At 39.4% G+C, this 21,656-nt stretch overlaps 2 protein-coding genes across 2 annotated transcripts; one reads left to right on the top strand and one right to left on the bottom strand.

Moving 5' to 3' along the window:
* Window positions 1-3,018: 3,018 nt before the first annotated feature.
* LOC584950 (enteropeptidase) lies at window positions 3,019-13,485 on the top strand. Its single transcript, XM_784794.5, has 9 exons — window positions 3,019-3,543; window positions 5,079-5,249; window positions 6,188-6,283; window positions 6,976-7,077; window positions 8,953-9,309; window positions 9,689-9,863; window positions 10,557-10,816; window positions 11,862-12,004; window positions 12,740-13,485. The coding sequence occupies exons 1-9, from the start codon at window positions 3,222-3,224 to the stop codon at window positions 12,920-12,922; spliced, it is 1,809 nt and encodes a 602-aa protein (XP_789887.2). The 5' UTR covers window positions 3,019-3,221; the 3' UTR covers window positions 12,923-13,485.
* A 2,584-nt stretch (window positions 13,486-16,069) lies between these two features.
* On the bottom strand, window positions 16,070-20,024 carry LOC584991 (chromatin accessibility complex protein 1). The gene is made up of 3 exons (XM_030974847.1): window positions 19,837-20,024; window positions 17,454-17,574; window positions 16,070-16,808 (listed from the first exon to the last, which is right to left on the bottom strand). Exons 1-3 carry the CDS (start codon window positions 19,954-19,956, stop codon window positions 16,723-16,725), a joined length of 327 nt encoding a protein of 108 aa, XP_030830707.1. The 5' UTR covers window positions 19,957-20,024; the 3' UTR covers window positions 16,070-16,722.
* Window positions 20,025-21,656: the final 1,632 nt, after the last annotated feature.

A 21,656-nucleotide genomic window follows, 5' to 3' on the forward strand; every position in this document is an offset into this window, starting at 1 on the left:
AAATGACCTAACCCCCCTCCCCCCACGGAACCGAATGTCGATCGGCGAATTTTCAAATTTCGGGACCCCCCCCCCCCCCAAAAAAAAAAAATAAATATGTCCCCTTACCCGCCCCCCCCCCCCCCCCGCTTATTCAGCGGCTGACTGAGTCGTTGCGAAATTTTTGGCCCAATTTCAAAATGTTACCCCCCCCCCCTTTGAAAAAATCCTGCGTACGCCACTGCTACCCACCCCACCCCTCCTCTCCCCTCCCCCTGCCTACATTGTCGACAGTGCTTTTCCTCTCGGAAATTCACATTCTCGGCTCTTCTGAACACATAATTTCCAAGGGAGTGGTACCCCCTTAAACCGATGGAGGAGGGGGGGGGGGGGGGGGTACTCACATATTAACACATACGGGGGGGGGGGGTGCCGCCCTAATGGCTCACTTTTTCACACAAAATATCCTGAAACATAAGTCCCACTTTTCACAAAATTATCACCATTAAAAATGGGTCCGTTTTGTCAAAATTTCCAAGGTTTTTTTTTTCTCGAGAAAAATGACCCCAAATGACCCCTAATAATGGGTATGGGTTTTGAGGCTGGAGCGGCAGACCCCGTCCAAACCAGGGGGGGGGGGGGGGATGCAACCCCTCGCCCGAGATTGCCGCGCCTAATGATTTTTTTTTTTACAATCATGTATTGATCGGCAGAGATCAATGTTCTCGTTCCTTACTTCAGATTATAGCGCCACCTCTAACTGATGCGTACAGTTTTCTTTCAGAAAATATTTTTTGAAACATTTTGGTTGAGTTGTGTAAAACCAGACAATTTACACAAACTGGTTGGTGAGTCAGACAGAAATCTTTTAAAAAGTGATTCAAAAAATCAAAGTAATTAACAAGATTCTACCACTAAATATGTTATCACCAGAGGTGCACCTTACATTTCCACATGTGCCCCTTTTCCTTTCTAATAAGTGGCCCCATTAAAAAAAGAAAGCCCCTTTTCCTTCTCATAAATGCCGCTTTTCATCTCAGGTAAATGACCCTTTTCAGGTACGAGAAGTTACTCTTTTTAACTTAAGATAAAAGCTCCCTTCACCTCCAATAGTTGCCCCTTGTTCTTTCTAATACATGCTCTTTTTCCTTCTTATAAGTGCCCTTTCCCCTTCTCATAATTACCCCTTTTCATCTCTGATAAGTGCCCCGTTTTTTTTAAACACGTGCCTCTTTTTCTTTTTAATATTGATAATAATAATATTGGATAATTATAATTATAGCGCATGTATCCACCATGTATGGTGCTCAAGGCGCTTCAACTATTACCCCGGCTCTGCTAGGCAGCCGATTTCGGCGCTCGCAGCATTGAAGGAAATGCTTCCTACCGGTACCCATTTAACACCTGGGTGGAGAGTGGCAAATGTAGATTAATATCTTGCCAAAGGACATTAGTGCCGTGGCGGGACTCGAACCATTTCCCCCTTTTCATACCCCCCCCCCTATCACCTCCGCTAAATGCCCCTATTCAAATCGGATTGATGCCCCTTTTCTTTCAACTTAAACACTTTTCCTTTATTATAAGTGCCCCTTTTTCATTCTCAAAAGTGCCCCTTTAAAAATCTGATGGGGCCCCTTTTTCGTAGACAAATGCCCATCATTTCCCATTCTCAAAAGCGCCTGGTTACCACAAAATGGAAAATTGGTCTATTGACTGCACAATCATGCCAAATTTGGACACAACTCATTATTCTACACTAAAATTATTTAGATTTCTCTCCTCAGTAAACCTTTACTCGATAATTTAATCTGTTTTAGTACGCAGTTTTAATTGAAAAAAACAACACTCGGTTTATATGCTCCCTTACGTTGATAATAGCTGAAATGTATCTTCTTTTGGAGGTCATGTAAGTTTACAAACCATTCTCCAGCTCGGCCATTTCACTCATTGCCAACTTGCCCGACTAGCCACTACCCCCGGTCATAACAATATGATTGCCGTCATTGATCTACAACACTCGACCTCTTATTCGTCCATGATCTCAATAACTCATTAACCTTGGCCATTATGACACATATAAATCGATTTTCCTTGGTTCAGTCTCTCTCGATCTCTCAGGTGTTCTGCCAAGGGCAGGTGCACACACCAGAGTCCTCTTTAGTTCTTTCTCCATTCCTGTCTCTCTCTCTCTCTCTGTCTCTTTCTAGCCTTCTTCTTCATTATGCCATAATGATATATGATCTACCATGTCTGACTTCCAAATTCTTGTTAATACTCGTCCACGTTTATCATCTATCTTCCCTTCCAAGATGTATCTGAGTATCCCCGTAAGATGTGTCCTTTTCGGTTTTTCTTCCGACTCCGGACAGTTTTTGTAAAGTTCCTTGTTCATTCACTCTCCCCAGTCCTTTTCTTCATGATTGTGAATATAATGGTGGTCTTTTTATCTAACTTTTGTTCCGAGAAGGCAATTTTGATGATTCGCAGAAATCTTTAGGCATGTGGCTTCCACTCCACATAATTTCCTCAATATATTTATTAAACAAAGGTCATTCGAGATGCAAATTTACTTTTACGAAATGTGTCTGTGACGTGTCCATCACAGACAGTCAAAACATTATAGAAAAAGACGTCGGGTACCATGCCTGCATGATACATTTATTGACTAAACAATTGGCAACAATCAATTTTTTTTTTACATAATCAATAATGTGCCAAACCCTACACTTTCCAAGGCATGAGGATAACAGCCTGGAAAATTGTCTTTTAGAGTTTGGTTTGTCATAAATGGTCGAATTTCCTATATGAAAATAAATAAGGAAATCGTAATAGATTACTGAATTTCTTAATTTAAAGAGGGTAATTTTGAAGATATTGCCGAAACAAACCCTTATGCAAGTGGGTTTGATATTATGTTCTTTGTTGCCAGGCGAAGTAGTATTTGCACTGACGCTTGTATCGACCACCGTCTACAAATCTTTTGTAAGAACCTGTCCCTCTTTTAAAATCAATCGATTTTAAGTTCCACGAACGAACGGGGTTATTGTAGTCTTCTGCCTGATGTAGACGCACACTGGTTTGCTGCGCAATAATGATGCCATCACTTTAGTCGATAGTGCTAAGTGATAAAGTTGCGGATGAAACCTCTGGAAGACAGATAACTGGGGTTACAAGATTTGGAGCAATTGCAGCAAGATTCACCCGCTGAATTCTTCAGAAGACTACTTAACAATCTTGAAGTTATGGCGCAACCAGCAGGATTCGTCCTGCTCCTAATCGTTGCGTGTCTCGTCCTCTGTTCGGGGGAACGACCACCAAAGAGGAAGCCGGGTCGGTATGATGCTCTCTTTGATCGCTCCAGGATCGTGAGTTGTTCGGGAAACGAGACCATCTCGTTGTCGGCCGGTGACTACGAATGGATCTCCTCGCACGAGACCGACGATGATGCCCCGTACCCCAATGACCTGCAATGTGTTTGGATTATTGAGGCACCCAACAATTATCGTGTGACCATACTCGTTGAATATTTCGCTCTTGAGTTTGATTACGATATCCTTTATTTCGGTGAGTAGGGCTTCTTAAGACAAGGGAGCAAAAATAGGAGGTGTTAGGATAACATAATATTTTTTCATTAAAAGTAAAATGCAACAATATTATTGTGTTAACGATTGTTTCCATGTTTTGAAGTGCGCCTATTAGTGAAAAGGGTGTTTTTTCGAAAGTGCAAGGTATTGATGCAGAAAACTTTCATTGGTTGGGTTAATTATAATTATGTAAGCTTCTACCAACCTTAAAAATTTATAAAGCAAGCTTTTATCCACTCCTGTGGAACTCTCTCAAGCCAAGTGATTGTTCACAGTTTCTTGCTATCTGCTGCCTCGATATTACTGGAGCGAAGATAGATGACAATGAATAGCCAGAGTCCCTATTCAGTGACGGGTTGATCCTTTTCATCCAAATTGACTCGTTCACCTTTCTTGACCAGTTCAAAGTCAACAATAGGGACTTTTAGATTTACACGTCGACATAGTGGACTGCTACGTGTGACGTCCTTTTAAGGCTACATTGCCCTTAAGAGGATTTCCTCAAAAGGACGTCACACGTAACAGTCCACTATGTCGACGTGAAAATCTAAAAGTCCCTTCTATGAGCATCATTCCATCCAATGTTGTGTCCAGTAATAGGGGCGTGTTCTGCTACTGCTGAGTGAGATGAATATTGCTCAATCTAAGGGCTCTTTTTTGCTCTTTCAATTGATCTGTTAGTGTACTCCCTACCTCCCCAACAAGATACTATGTGTTAAGATGCCACAAAGATTTGTTTTCATTGCCTTGGTCCTCAAGAATGCGAATACTCGTATGATGTTTTTAAACATTATCATTAATATCTCTTGCTCGATCTTTCTCCTCCTATTATTATGTCAATAACTTGTCCTCCCGAAGACATAGAAGCCTTCTATGTCTTGCATATTATGAGGAGGAAGATCGAGCAAGAAATATTAATGATAATGTTTAAAAACATCATACGAGTATTCAAACCTGCTTCAAGAGTTATCTCATCAAGTTTCAAGGCATTTGACCCTTATGGTCATGAAACTTGATATGATAACCCTTGAAGCAGGTTTGATGGGATGGGATGTGTTAATACGGTGATGGTGCAGACAACAAGATAACATTTATATTTACATTAAACATACCATTGCCAGATCCTGCGTTCTACATTGAACGAGGCTTGTGACCCGAGAAGAATTAATATATATCATTTTGTTTACAAGAGAAAAGTCACTACAGAGATTATGAGTTGTGATTCTGATTTTTCATATTACATTGAGCAGGTATAGACGTAACGGATGTTTTCAAACATCGTACTCAAAGCCCCACTGCACTACTTATAGCAGCTACTTGCGCCCTCTATCTAGCAAACAATGCCTCATCGGTGCCTGTTGATCCCGCATGATCCTCTTTTTCTTATGTTAATTGAGAGCTGATTTGATGAGATAACCACCCGTCAGTGACCTTGCAGGGAGGTCTAATCCCCCCGGCCAAACTAGGACAGACGGGCTTTACGAATGAACGTTTTGCTTTTCCTATAACCTCCAGGTTCCGGTGATGAAAACATTGGGGATGACCCGGAAGGAGAGTTGACTGGTACCATCAGGCGAGGCACAAGGTTCATCTCTGATGGACGTACCATGTGGATTGCTTTCGTCACGGATGATAGCGTGCGCGATCTCGGGTTCGGGTTCAACATCACCGTCGTTCACAAGTCAGGTAAGGCAACATCCATTGCTGTATAACAAAGCGCAGTGGGGTACGAACAAGGGACGGGGGGGGGGGGGGGTGGGTCCTAGGCGCTGTTTCATAAACTTGTTATGAATCACAAGTTGTTGCAATTGTTGCAAGCTGCTGCAGAATGTTAGCATTTTGTTATTGTTAATAACTTTTATGAAACAGTGCCATGGAATCCCTGGGATATACATAATCAATGAAGTCTTCTTCGTACGTACGTTCCTCCCCTCCACTTATCTCTCTATTTATCCCTCTCTTTTCTTTCATCTCTCTTCCTACCATTGTCCTAACCATTCTCCTTTCTTCTCCCATGTTACCCCCTGTCCCCCCTCTCCTATTATCATTTTCCATTTTTTTCTTCTTCATTCGATAGGGGTATTTGCCCCGCTTGCCCCCGGCGCCCTCCAGTGTTCACCACTGGCAACAACTTATATTAAAACTATAATTAAAGTTACTGTTGATATTTAGATTTCTTAAATAAGAGCAACTGGCAGAGTTGTCCGACAATACACGACATTTATATTACTGATTTGCTAATTTTCAGGTATTTTTTTTTTTATAATAAAAGGGATATTTATAAAAGCTCATTTTCATTAAGTAAATAGTCCAGGTACCTCCTCCCCTCCCTAAATGGCTGAATAAACGCTACGCCAATATTCGTAATTCATGAAAGCAACTTGTTCATAAAAGGCCTAGGGCCCTTTAGGCTAAGCAACAATGTGTAAAGTTTGAGGTTGCATCACAATCACGTCTCTGATCCGAGTCGTTTTGTCTCATTTGTAGAAATTATCAGCCCCCCTCCCTCTCTCTCTCTCTCTTCCAATGTTTATGCCTTTCGATGTGAAATTTCACGTTCAATCTTAAGCATTAGAATCATGTTACTGATCTGAGTCTGTTGATTGTGTCTCATTACTTTGTAGATATCATCCGTTGTGATAATGATCAGGGAATCATTGAGGATGATCTGTGTGATGGCATCGTCAACTGCGAAGATTTGAGCGATGAAACAGATTGTGGTAAGTTTATCCGTGCTCCGTGGTTTATCAATGTTGCCATGACATGATGCTATGGCAAAAAATGCTTTGTGGTAAATTTCTTACACTATTCGAACTCCTCACTCCACCCCTGGATCAATTACCCAAAACGTCAAGAAACCTGATCTAAAACTCAATTGCAACTTGCAACATTAACTTCACAATCGTTGACAAAATAGAGCCTGGGGCACTTGATGCCGAAGCAACTGTCTCAACCAATAATTACGAGGAGGTCCTTTGAAGAAGTAATCTGAAATACTCACAAGAATATAATATGATAGAATCCATTCATCAGATTCCATTGCTTTTTGTTTTGGTCTGAAAGCAGCCTTTGCTTATAGTAGTACACACGTACGGTGTTATTTCAACATACTGTGTGTTGTCTTTAAAAGTTTAAACTATAGTTCCCTTTGCTCCTTTTCGCTACCCGCTTAAGAAATCGACCAAGATATACAATAATTGCATAATTATTGATAAACAGTTAAATTGGTGTTTATCATAATTTTATAGCTGAAATGTATAATCGTTTACATACGCAATAATGCCAAAGTGCTAGGCCTCCGATGGATGTTGATTTCGTCAATTTTCACCCAGTCTATAAGAATATGGAAAATTGAGATTCGCAAATAACCAATACTGAAGATTTTTTTTTGATCATTTCATATCTAACGCAGATTGTGAGGAGTATACTTGTGAGAACAATATCTGTATCGCTGACGATCAGGTGTGCGATGGCGTCAACGACTGCATTGATTTCTCTGACGAAACCGACTGCCGTGAGTATATTCGGGTTAATTCCATCATTGGGTTAATTTTCAGTATGGGCATGGCGTAGCCTTTCAGTAAATCCTGGAGCAGCGCTGCTCTCACCATAGAGGGATCGAATACCCCTCTGAAGGCGAGATCTGCCATACTTGCTCTCAGGCAAGGCACGTGCGTGCGAGTCGAAATCTCACAAAAGGGGAATATTGGCACATATCGTATAGGTTCAGCAATGACAATGATTAAAGACTGAAAGAGGGGGGGGGGGGTACAAACATATTGATCAGAAACAAACAGTGCATGTCCATCACGACATTGTTACCTCGGGCATGTTGGGATCAATGATTCTGTCGACCAGCAGTGGACGGGCGGAGCTACATCCAAATTAGGCACAAAGTGACCCTCATCCGACGTCGATGGTTATCTTGCTAAGATTGACTGTAAGAGAATCTTCATTTTAAAGGATTCCTAATTCTTTTTGTTACTTATTCAAATTTACTTATGGAAAAGGAGCAGGAGTACAAAAGAAGGCGACGGTATGTAGGATAACGTGCAGCTTGGACAGACGAAAAAATAAAATAAACGATTCGAAATGTTTTGTTGGCCTATTAATGTAGTTGATATCTTTCATGACTGTGAAAATTATGTTTAATGATGACGATAGTATTGAGTTGATAAAAATGAGCACGCAGTCTTAAAGATTTTAAAGATTTACAAATATTTCGATTTCTTCGTTGAAAGGGGATACATATCAATTCCTTTCATAGCAAAAGCGCTCCTCACAATTTCTGTAAATTTGGCAGTTTAACGCTACGCGTACCGCCTTGACCGGACTGTGCGGTATCTGTGCAGTTCTGTGTGTAGAGAGGTCGGGCTGTATTCATTATTTCTTGGGGGTGCATAAATTGCTCTAATTATACGTACGCGTGTAATGCGCAAGTTTATTGTGACGGCACTAAACCCATCCCACTCATTGTTACCCTATTTTCATAATGGTACTGACCCAATGAAATGTAGTGCAGTGCGCTCGTACGCGCTGCGCTGCGTGTGTACATGTACTGTACTTATGCATGTTCAGTTATATGTGTATGCATAGCATTACGTACATGCATACGGCTAGCTGGCACAAAACCCTGGGTCGGGCTTCTAAAATGGGACATGAAGCATGATTTGACATGAAAAATGACGGAGCTAAAAATGAATCAATCAAAATGAAATTTATATGTATGAAAAGCTTACGTATCATATGTCATTGTCTGTGATTGAGGATTTACAAATTTGACGCAAAACGCGTTGCTGCAAAGTTAAAGATTGGTTTATTGAAAGGCAATCGAGCACAGTACGACCGATCCATTGACATTGTGTATGAGAGAGTAATTTTTTTTAAATGGATTGTAAAGTTCAACGTCAAAGTGACGGAGGTTTTTTTTCAAGTAAGGGCATGGTTTTACATGGAATGTAAAGGAAATGTTTCCTTCTTCTCATATCTCGATTGAGGATATTGTTCTCAATTTCGATTTTTAATGGTAAAGAAAAGTGTAAAAAGATGTCGAGAATTTTACCATATGTCATGTAATATAAAATGCGCGCGGGTCGGTTGATCTCCCAAAAGGAGCGCGAAGGAATTGATATGTAGTTCATACACTTAGGGGGCATCTTCAATGTCGTTTAACAGTTTGAGTATTGACCGGGAAATTCTAACTGACATAGCAATCAGCAATAGCCTCAGAAAATCTAATGACATAAGAACAATAGTTGGGAGTTTGATGTGATGTGAGAGATTTGCAAATTACCCACTGCATGGACTACGCAATAGAACAATATCAAAGGCTAGATTAGTAGATTGTAGCCAGAAAGACCAATCCTCTTTTATTTTTATATTTTTACAGCCAACTGTAGAAAATTCAACCACAGGCAGTGCGCTGCACGACTCGACTACAAGCGGTCATACTTCCCTAACGCCATGGTGACTACACACAGGAAGGGGAAACGAGAATACAGGATCGTGCGACGCATTGCGAACTGCCACGAGATGTTTCTCACGGCGGCTTGCAGTATGCTCTTCCCACAATGCACCGCCGGTACCACGACCGTAGCCAGGATATGCAAATCTCTATGCTATGAGATCGAGGAGAGTTGTCGAGGTGACTTCGAGAATCTGGAAATGGGGGACTGGCCAGTGGAATGCGAGATGCACTCCGACGAGAACCCGGATGGAGAAGGCTTCTGCGATGGACCGGAAGGAGGTGGGTCGACCGAGGTCAAGGTTTTAGGGAGTCGTTTTTTTGAGGACTTTAAACAAAGAGGCGTATAGCGCCGACTCTGTCCTGTGGTTGATGCATCACTGGTGTATAGATTTAACACCTTTTCTAATAATCAGACTCGGGCTTCATTTAGTAAAAGATGAAGGGTTTGGCTTTATGGGGATAAGGCTGATTTAGGTTTTATGTTAGGTTTAGGATTGGGGTTAATAATGTGTTGGTCAAGGATCGAGGTGACTATACGAGTCCTTTATCATAATGGTAAAGAGTCAGAAAGATGCAGTAGGTTTAACATTTATTTACATCAAAGAATCAATGTTTTCTGTTAGCATAATATTTGACCCGAGACATTATTTTCTGACAGATTATTCTGGCCTTGGGACTTGCGGTGAACGCCCAACGTATAGCCGTATAGTTGGTGGTGTAGACGCAATCTATGGAGAGTGGCCTTTCATAGGTTCTTTGCGTTCTCGGGGTGGTCACGTCTGCGGAGCTACCTTGATCAATCCAGGATGGGCTGTCACGGCAGCTCATTGTCTGTAAGTAAACTCCGATACGCACGATGCCTCACGGAGCTGACGCAAAGTGACGTAAAGGACTGCGTCAGTGACTCGCTCATGCAGCCTCTGAAGTGCCATGTGAAAGTGATAGCGTACATAAATGAATGCGAAATGAATTGAAAAATAGTTTGAACGACCTAGTATATGCTCCAAATACTTCCACGTTTTTGAGTAGCGCTTGCAATGACGCAATCAAACTGACGCCTTGTGTGCAATAGGAATTAATGATATAAGTTAATGATTTAAGCAATGGCGTCTTTTGAAATTGATGTAGCCTCCGTGGATAGAGAGATTGAATGTACCTGCATGGGTTACTCCGAGATCCGTAGTCCTACTGGAAGTTGTATTGTTCACTTAAAAACCAAATGGTCGAAACCAATCCCCACAGTAATGTTGTTACATTTTCTTTAGACGGTCTGCAATATTTATTTTTTTAATTCTCGAATTAATTATCCGTATGCTCGTCAGCAACTAAGATTTGACAGACTATAAATAATATTTGATGATTAAGGTATTGTCGTCTTCGAATATTGTTCGAAAGCTATACAGTCTGCTGAAAGACGAAAGGCCAATAGTCTTCGAGAGTCTAATTTCTAGACGATAAGTGAAATAGTTTGGAATGAAAAGCATTATCGACATCAATTACTTACACAATATTATGTTCTTTTGCAGCTATGCCTTCAATCGCATTACCCTCGGTGACCTGCAGTTGGACAGTGAAACAAGCGCAAGTTTCACGACTAATATCGCCGATCAGATTGGACATGAATGGTATGATGACGACAGCACCGATTACGACTACGCTATGCTCCGACTGGAGGAAAGGGCGCCTATCGGCAACTACATCCAGCCAGCTTGTTTGGCCGAATCACATAGGGAACACGAGTCCTACAGGAACTGCTACATCGTTGGTTGGGGACTTACAGCAGAGGGTAGGTGGTGGTAGTGGTTATTTTATCTGACTGCTAAGATAGCATAAATCCTTGTTAGAAAGCAACCAGACGGCCGACTGCTTTAACTCCTCTCCGAGGGACCTGGTAATGAGGATTCATGCTGAAGGTTCACGAGACCAAATTTATTAACCCAGTGGATCTATTTTTAGTCTTAAAACAGAACAATACCGAACACCAAAAGGTGGGCCGTCTTTAGGCCAACAACCCCCTCCCCCTTCGGACAAGATTTTATCAGTTTAGGCGTCTTTTTGGTAGTCATTCTGGAGTTGTGACTGAGGTACAGTATGACACCGACGAGACCGAAACCAGATTGACAATATTTAGAATGAGAAAATAATATAGTCCTCCTGATGACCAAGATTCGATCGGTTTTCGAATCGGTTTAGACTAAGTTCGGCAAATTAAGTGGTGTAAATAGTGACAATATTATCACACCCAACTCTTTCTTCTTCTTCTTCTTCTTCTTCTTCTTCTTCATTTTCCTTTTTTTTTTCCTTCTATTTTCTTCTTTTCCGTATCCTCCTATAAATAAATTGTCGCTTTCTACTACTTTTTGTCTCTACCTTTCCCTCTCTCAGGCTTATTTACTCTTCCTCTTTGAATCTCTCCCACTCTTAATTTCAATAATTTACATTGTATTTGCAAACGTTACTCCTCACTTTTCAGTTTTACTATCGATATTTTCCACCACATACACTTGCTCCGTTTACCGTTTATTGCTTTCTTCAGTTCTTCTCCTCCACGTGATTTCAGTAGAACTATGTTGCTTTATGCTATTAAATTCTGATTTCTTTCTAATTTGTATTCCCATATATTGCAATAAGCTATATTTCTCGTACTTAAACTGATTTATTTTTCAGATTCAATATATCATGTTATGCTATGTTATATATTACATTATGTGTTATTAATTTTGTTTGTAACCTTTTTGTAATTCGGCTAAACGCCGCGATGAAAGTTTTATTTGAAATAAACCAATTTGAATGAATGAACATCAAATGATTGCATTCCTTTCCATGACTAGATGGTGACATAGCCAACACGGTGCAGAAGGCCCATGTCAAGTTGATCGACTTTGACGAGTGTAACGCTGCGTATGATTTTGAGCTTAATGAGAGGATCCATATTTGTGCAGGTTATATGGTTGGTGGCATCGATACTTGTCAGGTAAGTCAATTCACAGACCTCTTTTAATTTTTTTCGTCGGCGAGCTTTATTTTTCTTTAGTGGCATGCATGCACTTTTTGTCAAATTCTCTCTTTCAGGAAGAACATATCTTTACGTCGGTAAATTCCAACTTCCTACTGTTTGTTGTAGTCTGTTTGGGGGTACATGACTTGTTTTGTCCCAACAATTATTTAGCCGAAGTAGCAAATGTAATGCAATGATGCATGTTTTTCTTTTTAAAAAAGAGAAAAATATGTGGAGATGCAATAATGAACAAAGCGATTAGGGGTAATGGTTTTGAACTTTAAAGTGAATACATGCAATTTGAGGGAAATTAATGATGAAATTGGCGATACATGATAGAGAAGCAAGAGTTGCTGTTAAAGTGTGTTGATAAACATTAAAAAGGACATTTTGTCTTTCCCATCATGTATGATTAGGTCAAGAATATACGTAACTGCTTGATATATTTTATTTATATACAGTTTGGTGCTTTTATTTATTTACGGTATAATACAAATCGGGATTAGCAGTCATTGGTTGAATATGTTCACCATTTACCAACACATTTAAAAGGACATAGAATACAATATAACACTACATTCACTTTGTATTTTCTATGTCTCAATACCACTCTCTCGTTTCTCTCTCTCCCTCTGTCACTCTCTCTCTCTCTCTCTCTCTCTCTCTCTCTCTCTCTCTCTCTCTCTCTCCCTCTGCTGTTCTCTCTTACAGGGTGACAGCGGTGGACCGTTGATATGCGAGGGGGTCGACGGGCGTCAGCACCTTGTGGGTGCCACAAGCTTCGGCTACGGGTGCGCTCGCCGGGGTTCTCCCGGAGTCTATGCCCGTATCTCTTCCATGACTGAATGGATGCAAGACGTTATGGATCGATACGCGGAGGATGGGGATGATTAAATGAATTTTATCCATCCCTAGGCTTAATCCCTTAATGTATGGATGATTAAACAAATTTTCAGTTCTTGATTATCTTCTAGGGGCGTTGCTATATTGCCGCCACATCTAGATGTTGGCAGATTGTCAATTTTACTACTTTTTCTCAAAGCTTTCTGGGCACATTTAAACCCCCCCTTTCAGTTAGCCAATTCGAAACATTTTTGACGGCAGCCAGGGCATCGTTTCACAAAACCGTCAGAAGCACAAGTTCCACCAATTGAAACACAAATTGAATCTAAAACGTGCATTTCACGGATTGTCGGCGAACATGGCGGTTTCGTGAAACGCTACCCAGGTCGACAATTGGCCTCCATAATTTTCTTTCTTATATCAAAATCAGAGTACTCGCGGCGCCCCTGTTTTGATTCATTGTAAGAATCCAGAGTAGACTTTTTTTGCTGTGCTATTACACTGCCGTCGTATATTTAGACTAGACTAAATATTTGTATATAATGATTGACACTTCGCCCTCCGCCATATTAAAGGACCCTAAGATGATTAAAAATGAGATGATGAAGAAGAAGGAGAAGAAAAAGAAGAAGAAGAAGAAGAAGAAGAAGAAGAAGAAGAAGAAGAAGAAGAGGAAGAAGAAGAAGAGGAAGAAGAAGAAGAGGAGAAGAAGAAGAAGAAGAAGAAGAAGAAGAAGAAGAAGAAGAAGAAGAAGAAGAAGAAGAGGAAGAGGAAGAGAAGAAGAAGAAGAAGAAGAAGAAGAAGAAGAAGAAGAAGAAGAAGAAGAAGAAGAAGAAGAAAAGAAGAGAAAGGGGGAGAAGAAGGGGAGGGGAAGAAGAAGAAAGAAAAATAGTAAGCAAACATTTAGGTTTTATATTATCCTTTTTCACCTTGACAGGAAAATTCATTAAAATCTTTGGACAAGAAGTTGAAAAAAATCATCCTATATGCAATATACTTTACAAAAACAAAAAAGAAGAAAGGTGTCTGGTGTTGACGCTAAGGAATCAAATGTGAGAGTAGCTATGTAAAGCATTTTTCATTATTTTGATTTATTTAGATTTATTATATATTATGTTATATAATTATTCTAAAGATATGCATATAATCATACCTCTTGATCTGCCGTGAAAATATATTTTAGAATACAAGCTGTAGCATCTCTTCACTTGCTTGTGTGTCTCTAAATGGTTCATAGTGCACTAAAATAAAGGAGTATATTGAGAGAAAGAGAGGTGGAGTGGAAAGAGAGAGGATGATAAAGTGATGGGAGATAACGGACGTGAGAGAAAGAGAGAGAGAGAGACAGAGACAGAGAAAGATACAGAGAGAGAGAGAGAGAGGGGGGGGGTGGGGGTTGAGAGACAAGGGAGTCGGAGAGTAAATGTGTGAGGGGGAGAAGATAAACAAAAAGATAGAGGGGAAGGGGGGATAGAGAGATGGATTGAGAGGGACAATTTGAGAGAGAAAATTGGGTAGGGAAAGTGAAGTAAAACATATAAACTGTGGTCCGTCAAGTGAAATACATGGTACAGGTATTCTGGACTAAAGATGACAATTGTATATTTCAGGCCCTCCTAAGACTCTCTTAAATTCTCACACACGCACACAAAATATTATATTATTGTTCTAGTCTAAAGACTTCTTGAATATCATACTAAGGAAAATTATGTTCATTATTCAGGGGCAGAATCCTTCTTAGACTGGGTCACTGGGGCTCAATCCCCTCCCCCCCCCCCAATAAAATGAATACAAGAACCTCCAAAGCACCTCTCCCAACATTCCTGGTAAGCTGTCATTATCATTAAGGTTCCCCTGGGCCTGTCAGGGGAGGGGGGGGGGGGGGGGGGAGGGGGAAAAGCTGTATTTAACCAATGCTGATTACACACCATTAGAATGTATAAAGCGTATAACAGCGTTACACAATTCTGCACAAGGGTAGCGAAGACCCAACTGGGAAGAGAACATCAAGAGCGGAGTGGACTATCAATGCAAGAGTGTACTAGAATGGCAGAGAACAGAGATGCGTGGAAAAACTGTTCTAATTAATATCCCAGTTGGGAGACAATGCCACGATAGATTACCTTACTTAAAGATTAACACAATACTAAGTTACAAATATTACATTTTCACTTTGTTTATTCTGTACATATTTTACATTCAGATCATATCGCAGAAACTGATCATGAGCAGACCAAAGTAATAAGAATAAATAGATTCTTTATTCCACAAAAAGCATGACTATGAAGATCTCAATAAAAGAAATATTGAATTCAAATGTTTTTTTCATAATCCAATCCTTGATGTCGTTAATGCAGAATTTACAAGCACGGTGCAAAACTGCAAATCAAATAATACCAGTTCTGGTCATGCGATTGCATTGTGAAAGAAACGTTGTAGAATCGATCAGAAAAGGATGATCATCTAGCATATAAGTATTGGTGTGTACTGCAAAGTTCTGGAATCATCAAAATGATAAGAAAATTGGCCCAGTCTTGGTAAAGTTACAAGCAATGTACAACTAAAGATGTATATGTGACAACGCGTCATGTGCGCGATATCTATCCGGTCCGGATAGATATAATAATTTACCAAATATATCAATTAGTAGACGGTTTCCCGGCAAAATTTGTATCATCACATATCAGTCAAAAACATATTCTTTCACATCATTGGTAATAAGAGCTTCGGTTTCAATTTTTTGAGAGGGGGGCGTTTCCAAAACTGGTCTATACCTTTAATAATAGTTGCAATTCATATAGCACCTTTTTCCACTGGATACAAAGTGCTTTTAAATACCGTCCATGGTGTTTTGGGGAACTAGGTGGTACTACTTACTGGCCACAATGCATTAAATGTACTTCTCTACACAGAGCTGCCAACTTTGACTGAAACATTTTGGTAATGGTATAAAAGACTAAACAGAGGGTACCAATCATTAAATGTTTAATTGGGACAGTATATTCATAACATAAATATAATAGAGGTAAGGCTGAATCCAATGACCGGGGTAATAATATACTTATCTGTAAAGCCTTTGGTCCTGAAAAGCGCTATATAAGAACTAGCTATTATTATCATTATTATTATTATTATTACAAGAACTGAACCCTTTGAAAACAAAAATCTGTACAAAACCTCCAGAATATTTTTTTTTTAAATTAGTGAACATCAAAATGATTGGCAGCTCTGTATCTCTGTTAAGAGTATACTAAATGTATAATTATATTAGCAATGCAGTGTATTTAAATCGTTTCTACTGAAACAGTCCTCATATGACAAATTTGCTTCAGTGTTACCACTTTTCTCTACCATTCAAACTTGCATCAGGAAACAGGGAATTGAATAAATATACAATAAACAAATCTTGCAAAAGAGGATAGACTGAATGAGACAATGACTAGTTAACATGTACAATGTAGCTCTACTATCAACCCCTGAAAGACCAGAGTGCTTGTATTACCTAATAAAAATGAATGAAATTGTAAAATTTGGAAGGGGTTATTTCACATTTAATCCATTCAGTCTTCCTCATAAACTATTTGAACTGTCATGTTTGGACCACTGTGTGCAAATAAAGTGACCTCACCCCATGTAATATTTCTTTCAAAATGGATACATCAGTTGGAGAAAAAAAGAGAAAAGAAGTCATGTGACTGGTCACATGACTAATCTGGTAAATGTCATCCATACGTGTCTGCTGCTCTTGATTCATTATAAAAAATACCATAGCACTGCTGACCAAGCAGGTCACATCAAATGTCTTTACTGCAGGTCAGCACTTAGCTTTTGAGCCAAGGGGCAAAGGTCAATCAATCATTCCCAGAATTCCCTTCTTGTTCCTGTTGCTTCATCATCTCAAGGTACTCTGAGGCCAAAATCTTTGTAGGTACGACATCTATCAAGAAAAAAGACAAACGAAGAAGAAAAATGATCATTTAAATATTGATAATAATATTGCTAATAATTAAAAAAAACTAACATTAACTAATATTATAAAGATAAGAATGCATACTGTACAATAAGTGCAATAACACTGGGGTTAAACCACAGTTCTTTACAAGAAAAGCCTTGCTCTCACATGACATGGTAATGTGGCAAAATAAAATTAGCATTACATATTTTTATAGCTAAAACACAATTAGGTTAGAAGGCTTTGGGGTCTTTGTTGTATTCTCTGCAACTTTTCTTTTCACCTCCTCTCAATTTATTTACACGTCATATACTTATTTTGATGCAGCATTTTTTTCTTCTTTCAGTCTCTTTTCCACTTCATGTGTAAAAAAGCCTTAAAAGATTAATTTAAGATTCAAAATGAAATAAAAAGTGGTGCGAAATCATTAAACTCTCAATTACAGTTTTATCACCATTGCATTTAAATATGTTGGGGAATCTGAAGGGGATTTTTGTTTTAATTTTGTGTACAAACTATCACCTTTCCAAAATGAACTTTACACTGTGTCATTGGGAGGAATATTGTCCAGGTGGACTTCTTCTTTAAAAAAAAACATGAACAAAAACAGCAATCAGGGCCACAACTCACCTGCAAGAAACTGGAACTCCTCTTCGTCATTGACTACATTGGCCAGGTCATTGTAGACCACGTTACGAGGGGAGGCACTTTTCTTGAGTGATTCCTGGGCTAGGCAACCAACAAACAGCTCCTGCAAGAATCAAACAATTCAGGGTAGAGGCTTATTTCAGTTTAAGTTTCATAAGTACTACATTGTATCTATCAATTCAAGTCTTCAAGAGAACCTACAAAATACTTCTGTAATGATTTAGAGTGATTTAAGTTTGAATTTCATTACAATGTATCATTTACAAGAGAACTACTGGTAATGGCCAATAAACAATGTATTTGTAAGAATCTAATGATAACATTTTTCAGAGTGATTCAAGTTCAGATTTCATTCCTATTCATCATTTTCAAGTGAAAATTAACTTCTTCAGTGACAAGGGCACTGAGAATATAGATAATTTTGTTTTTGCAAATGCAACACAATTTCAAGACTTTCAAGTTTCAGCTATACGTACAGTGTAGATCTACAACAAGTCAACAAACAGACAAAGAAGACAAGAAAGTGGCAGCGTCATCTCTTTAGATATTGAAGGGATCAGGTAATTTTGTCTCAGATTCTGCAACAAAATCCTGGATTTAGCTCATGCTGCAATGATAATTATAAACCTTTACGTTTAGGTCAGTCATTTCAAGTCAGGAACCCCATGACTTTCAGTTTTACAAGCCGATCGCCCGTTTGATTATCAAGATATTTATGAATATGATTGGAAATCGAAATCAAATTTTGTGTTTTCTTAACAGTTTTCATAAACACTAGGCCTACAGTCTATTGGGGAAAAACGAGTAGACCTCTAAAGTAGGCACATTCATGGGGCACTAGAGGGCGCTTCGCTCGCGTACGACAATCTGAATGGCCTTGCTGCGGTGGGTCGGCAATAATCAGCCCAAAACTTGGATATGGGAGGTTGGAAGGATATATCTTTTTTATAATGTTATCCGGTCTTACCCTTAACCATCCTATGTTTAATCTATGTAGAAATAACATGCGAGTGTGATAAGAGAAACATCGAGCCCATTACTGAAATAACTTTTTAAATATTAGCCTAGAAATGACCACCAAACGGAAATAATTGACATTTTTTCCCGACAAATCTTCATAAAATCTGAGTTATAAACAAGTCACATCTAGGTACACTAATACAAATACGATTTTCTGAAAATTCAGGTATGATTTATTAAGTTTCTTTCAAGTATATTTCTGCGCATTGCAGCGCCAATATTCTAGACTGCTTCAAAATCACACTTGAATTTTTTTTTTGCAACAAATTTGATACGAGGTCCGCGAGTGTTCCCCGTTCCTTGCGTGTTGAAAGTTTGGTAATACATAGTTTGCATTGACTCGCGCACGAAAAAATGGTCGAAAACAAAATGTCAAATGAAGAAATAAACAAGCTTTTGTATAGTTATAAGAGTTCTACCGAGGTTTCTTTGTCGATTCAATTGATTATATAGTCTCAATTAGAATTCAGAATTATCTCACTGAAAAGTTAAGAAACCGACGATGTTCTCGATCTTAGTTATTTTCATTTTGCCAGCAGCCGATCTAGCGTTGTTTGGGCAAAAAGCTAGGCCGCTGCCTTCCCACGCGAACCCTTCCGAGTCCCACTAAAATGGCGCTCTGCGGAGCTCCGAAGCTGCGTTGGTATCGCTGCAAAGTAACTCTCAGCCGGCTAGCTCCCCACGAAGGACCATTCGCGGTATGGCGAGAGTGTGTGTGTGAAGTATGATTTTGGATTCGAGAACGCACGTAATGCAACCGTGCGCGTCATTTTCAGCTGTCGAATGTATACAACCAATTTTACATGTACAATTTTTAGTACAGATACTTGGTCAGTTTTCTTCTTATATCTTTGGTTTTACAACATTTAAAAATATAATTTCTTCAAATTTGCTCCTGACTCGGTTCAGACTAATTGTCTGATGTGTTTTCAAGTCAATTTTTTTAATATATTTTTTTGCACGAATTTGCCTATCTAAAGGCAAGTCTATGGTCGGTCATCACTCCAAAGTCCAAGATTTTTTACTTTTTTGAGGCACTTTTTGATCATTTTGAAGTGCAATTTTTTTTACTTTTACTTAGTTAGGGCTTCAATATTATTACACCATATCACAGACACTGATAACATTGGTAAACGATGCCTTTAAGGCCCAACACGATTTATGGGGTTAGGCACTGGGGCAGGCAGCATATGGCATCATGCAACGACGCCGCCGGTCCAGCGGCGACGCGCGACGATTTAGCCAATGACTCTAAAAAAAGCCACATATAAAAGAATTACTGGGACCACAGTGAACATGGCCCGTAAAAAAATACATCGGGACATTACTTAAACTCCAGACTTACCGTTGCTTTTGTAATCAAATACAATGATTCTTGACTGATTGCACTAATTTCCGGGGAACTTTTCATGATCGTCCTAATCCGGAGAGCCGGAAGAAGTGTAGAATTCGTTTTATGAGACATCTTGTCACTCCGGATCGACAACAAAATAAAGTGTTGAATTTGGCGGGCAGCAGATGGCAGCAAACAACTTATGAATTAATGAAGATATCAAAAGAGGTCACTATCAAAAGACGGGGCTAGGGAGCGGGGGGGGGGGGGTGCAAACTATTAACAATAAACTATTAATATCGTTGATTTTGATTTTTTATATTGTTTGTTTAATTTGCATGCGATACAAAGCTGGATTTCAGTACGAGGGTAATTTGGGAAGGCCACCCTATACAATGCAGTGACTGAGCGTCCTTTTTTTTTGCTCTCTCTCTCTCTCTCTGTTCCCAAAATATAATTATTTGTGCTCACGGTATTTGCCCGAAACTTTATTCAGTGTAAAACAGACAATCAACATCTTATAATATAAATGAATTTATTCCAGTAATCAAAATGATAACACAAAACGTACTCGTTAGTGCACCGTAACACATGTGAAACATACTTTCTCCTACTGAACAAGAACCCGAAATGCAAAATTAGCCTAGTATTGATCCAGTTACTACTTTAAGCATTAAAAAGGCTATTCAAATCCAGAATTTCAAGACAATTCATTTTTAAATATAGTCTGAAACTTGCTACGAAAACAAATTTACGGGTGACATTTTGTTCACCCTAGCTACAACGCAGGCGCGGATCCAGGATTTCTTAGGGGAGGGGGCCCAACTTTTTTTTGAAAAACGCGCCGGCCAAAAATTCGCTGAGGGGGGGGGGGGGGGGGGGGGGGGGGGGTGGTAGTGAGCACATTTTTTTTTTTTGATTCTCAAAAAAATTTCAATTTGCACCCCCCCCCCCTTTTGAGCGCCAGGGGGGGGGGGGCCCAACCCCAAAAAAGGTAAAAATCACGTGATTTTACATGATTTTTTTCTCAAGGGGGGGGGCCGGGCCCCCGGCCCCCCCCCCCCTTGGATCCGCTACTGCTACAACGATAAGAATGCAATTTCGCCGCATTATCATGCATATTTTTAAATTCTGTTTAATATATTACCGTAAATCGTACAATCATGATACCATTTTTTTTAATGCACTATTTTACGATTCACGAGGTGTAATGACGTAAGCCGAGGTTTCCAATGACTGCCTGACGTGGCGTCTGATGCGCCATGAATATAAGAACGATGTCGAACAGAAAGTAGAATGAACAGTTTATAAAATCCTTTATTGATTGCCTTTACGGGTTTTAATAGCGCAGGTAATAACGTAATGGAAATAACGCCTCGTGTGCGACGGGCTATGATATAAAGAGGTGGGGCATTTTTTAAAACAAATACGTAGCTCTATATAACAATAAAGATAAAACACACTATATACGTCAAAAATATTATTATAGATCTAGAGTTGTTCAAGCTGCAATGGTAACAAAGCTCATAAAAAGACATAAACAATCACACGTGCAATCGTTATAATAATGATTAATACTGATTATCACTGATAGCAGAGTAATTAGGGCAGTTTTCCGGGGGAGGGCTGTTCCCTGTTGCCTTAGTACAAAAATTAATGTTTCTATAAAATAAAATAAATCGACACGTAAGCCTTTTATTTAAGCGGTATCCACAATCATATACCATTTTGTTGTATTTATTAATTATACAAGATAAAGATCAAAATGAGATGACGATTGCCCGACTATTGGTAGAATAAATTGTCAGGAGAGAGGGAGAGAAAGAGGGGGG

The sequence above is a fragment of the Strongylocentrotus purpuratus genome, unplaced genomic scaffold (genome assembly GCF_000002235.5).
Source record: "Strongylocentrotus purpuratus isolate Spur 01 unplaced genomic scaffold, Spur_5.0 spur5_scaffold_7, whole genome shotgun sequence".
Lineage (NCBI taxonomy): Eukaryota > Metazoa > Echinodermata > Echinoidea > Camarodonta > Strongylocentrotidae > Strongylocentrotus > Strongylocentrotus purpuratus.

Bases quoted from the DNA above. Each gene is read 5' to 3' on its own strand.
- LOC584950 (XM_784794.5), top strand. From the start codon at position 3,222: ATGGCGCAACCAGCAGGATTCGTCCTGCTCCTAATCGTTGCGTGTCTC. The intron at 5,250-6,187 runs GTAAGGCAACAT...ATTACTTTGTAG, and splicing joins CACCGTCGTTCACAAGTCAG to ATATCATCCGTTGTGATAAT. The intron at 6,284-6,975 runs GTAAGTTTATCC...TATCTAACGCAG, and splicing joins GAGCGATGAAACAGATTGTG to ATTGTGAGGAGTATACTTGT.
- LOC584991 (XM_030974847.1), bottom strand. From the start codon at position 19,956: ATGTCTCATAAAACGAATTCTACACTTCTTCCGGCTCTCCGGATTAGG. The intron at 17,575-19,836 runs GTAAGTCTGGAG...TGATTCTTGCAG, and splicing joins ATTTGATTACAAAAGCAACG to GAGCTGTTTGTTGGTTGCCT. The intron at 16,809-17,453 runs GTGAGTTGTGGC...TTTTCTTGATAG, and splicing joins GGAGTTCCAGTTTCTTGCAG to ATGTCGTACCTACAAAGATT.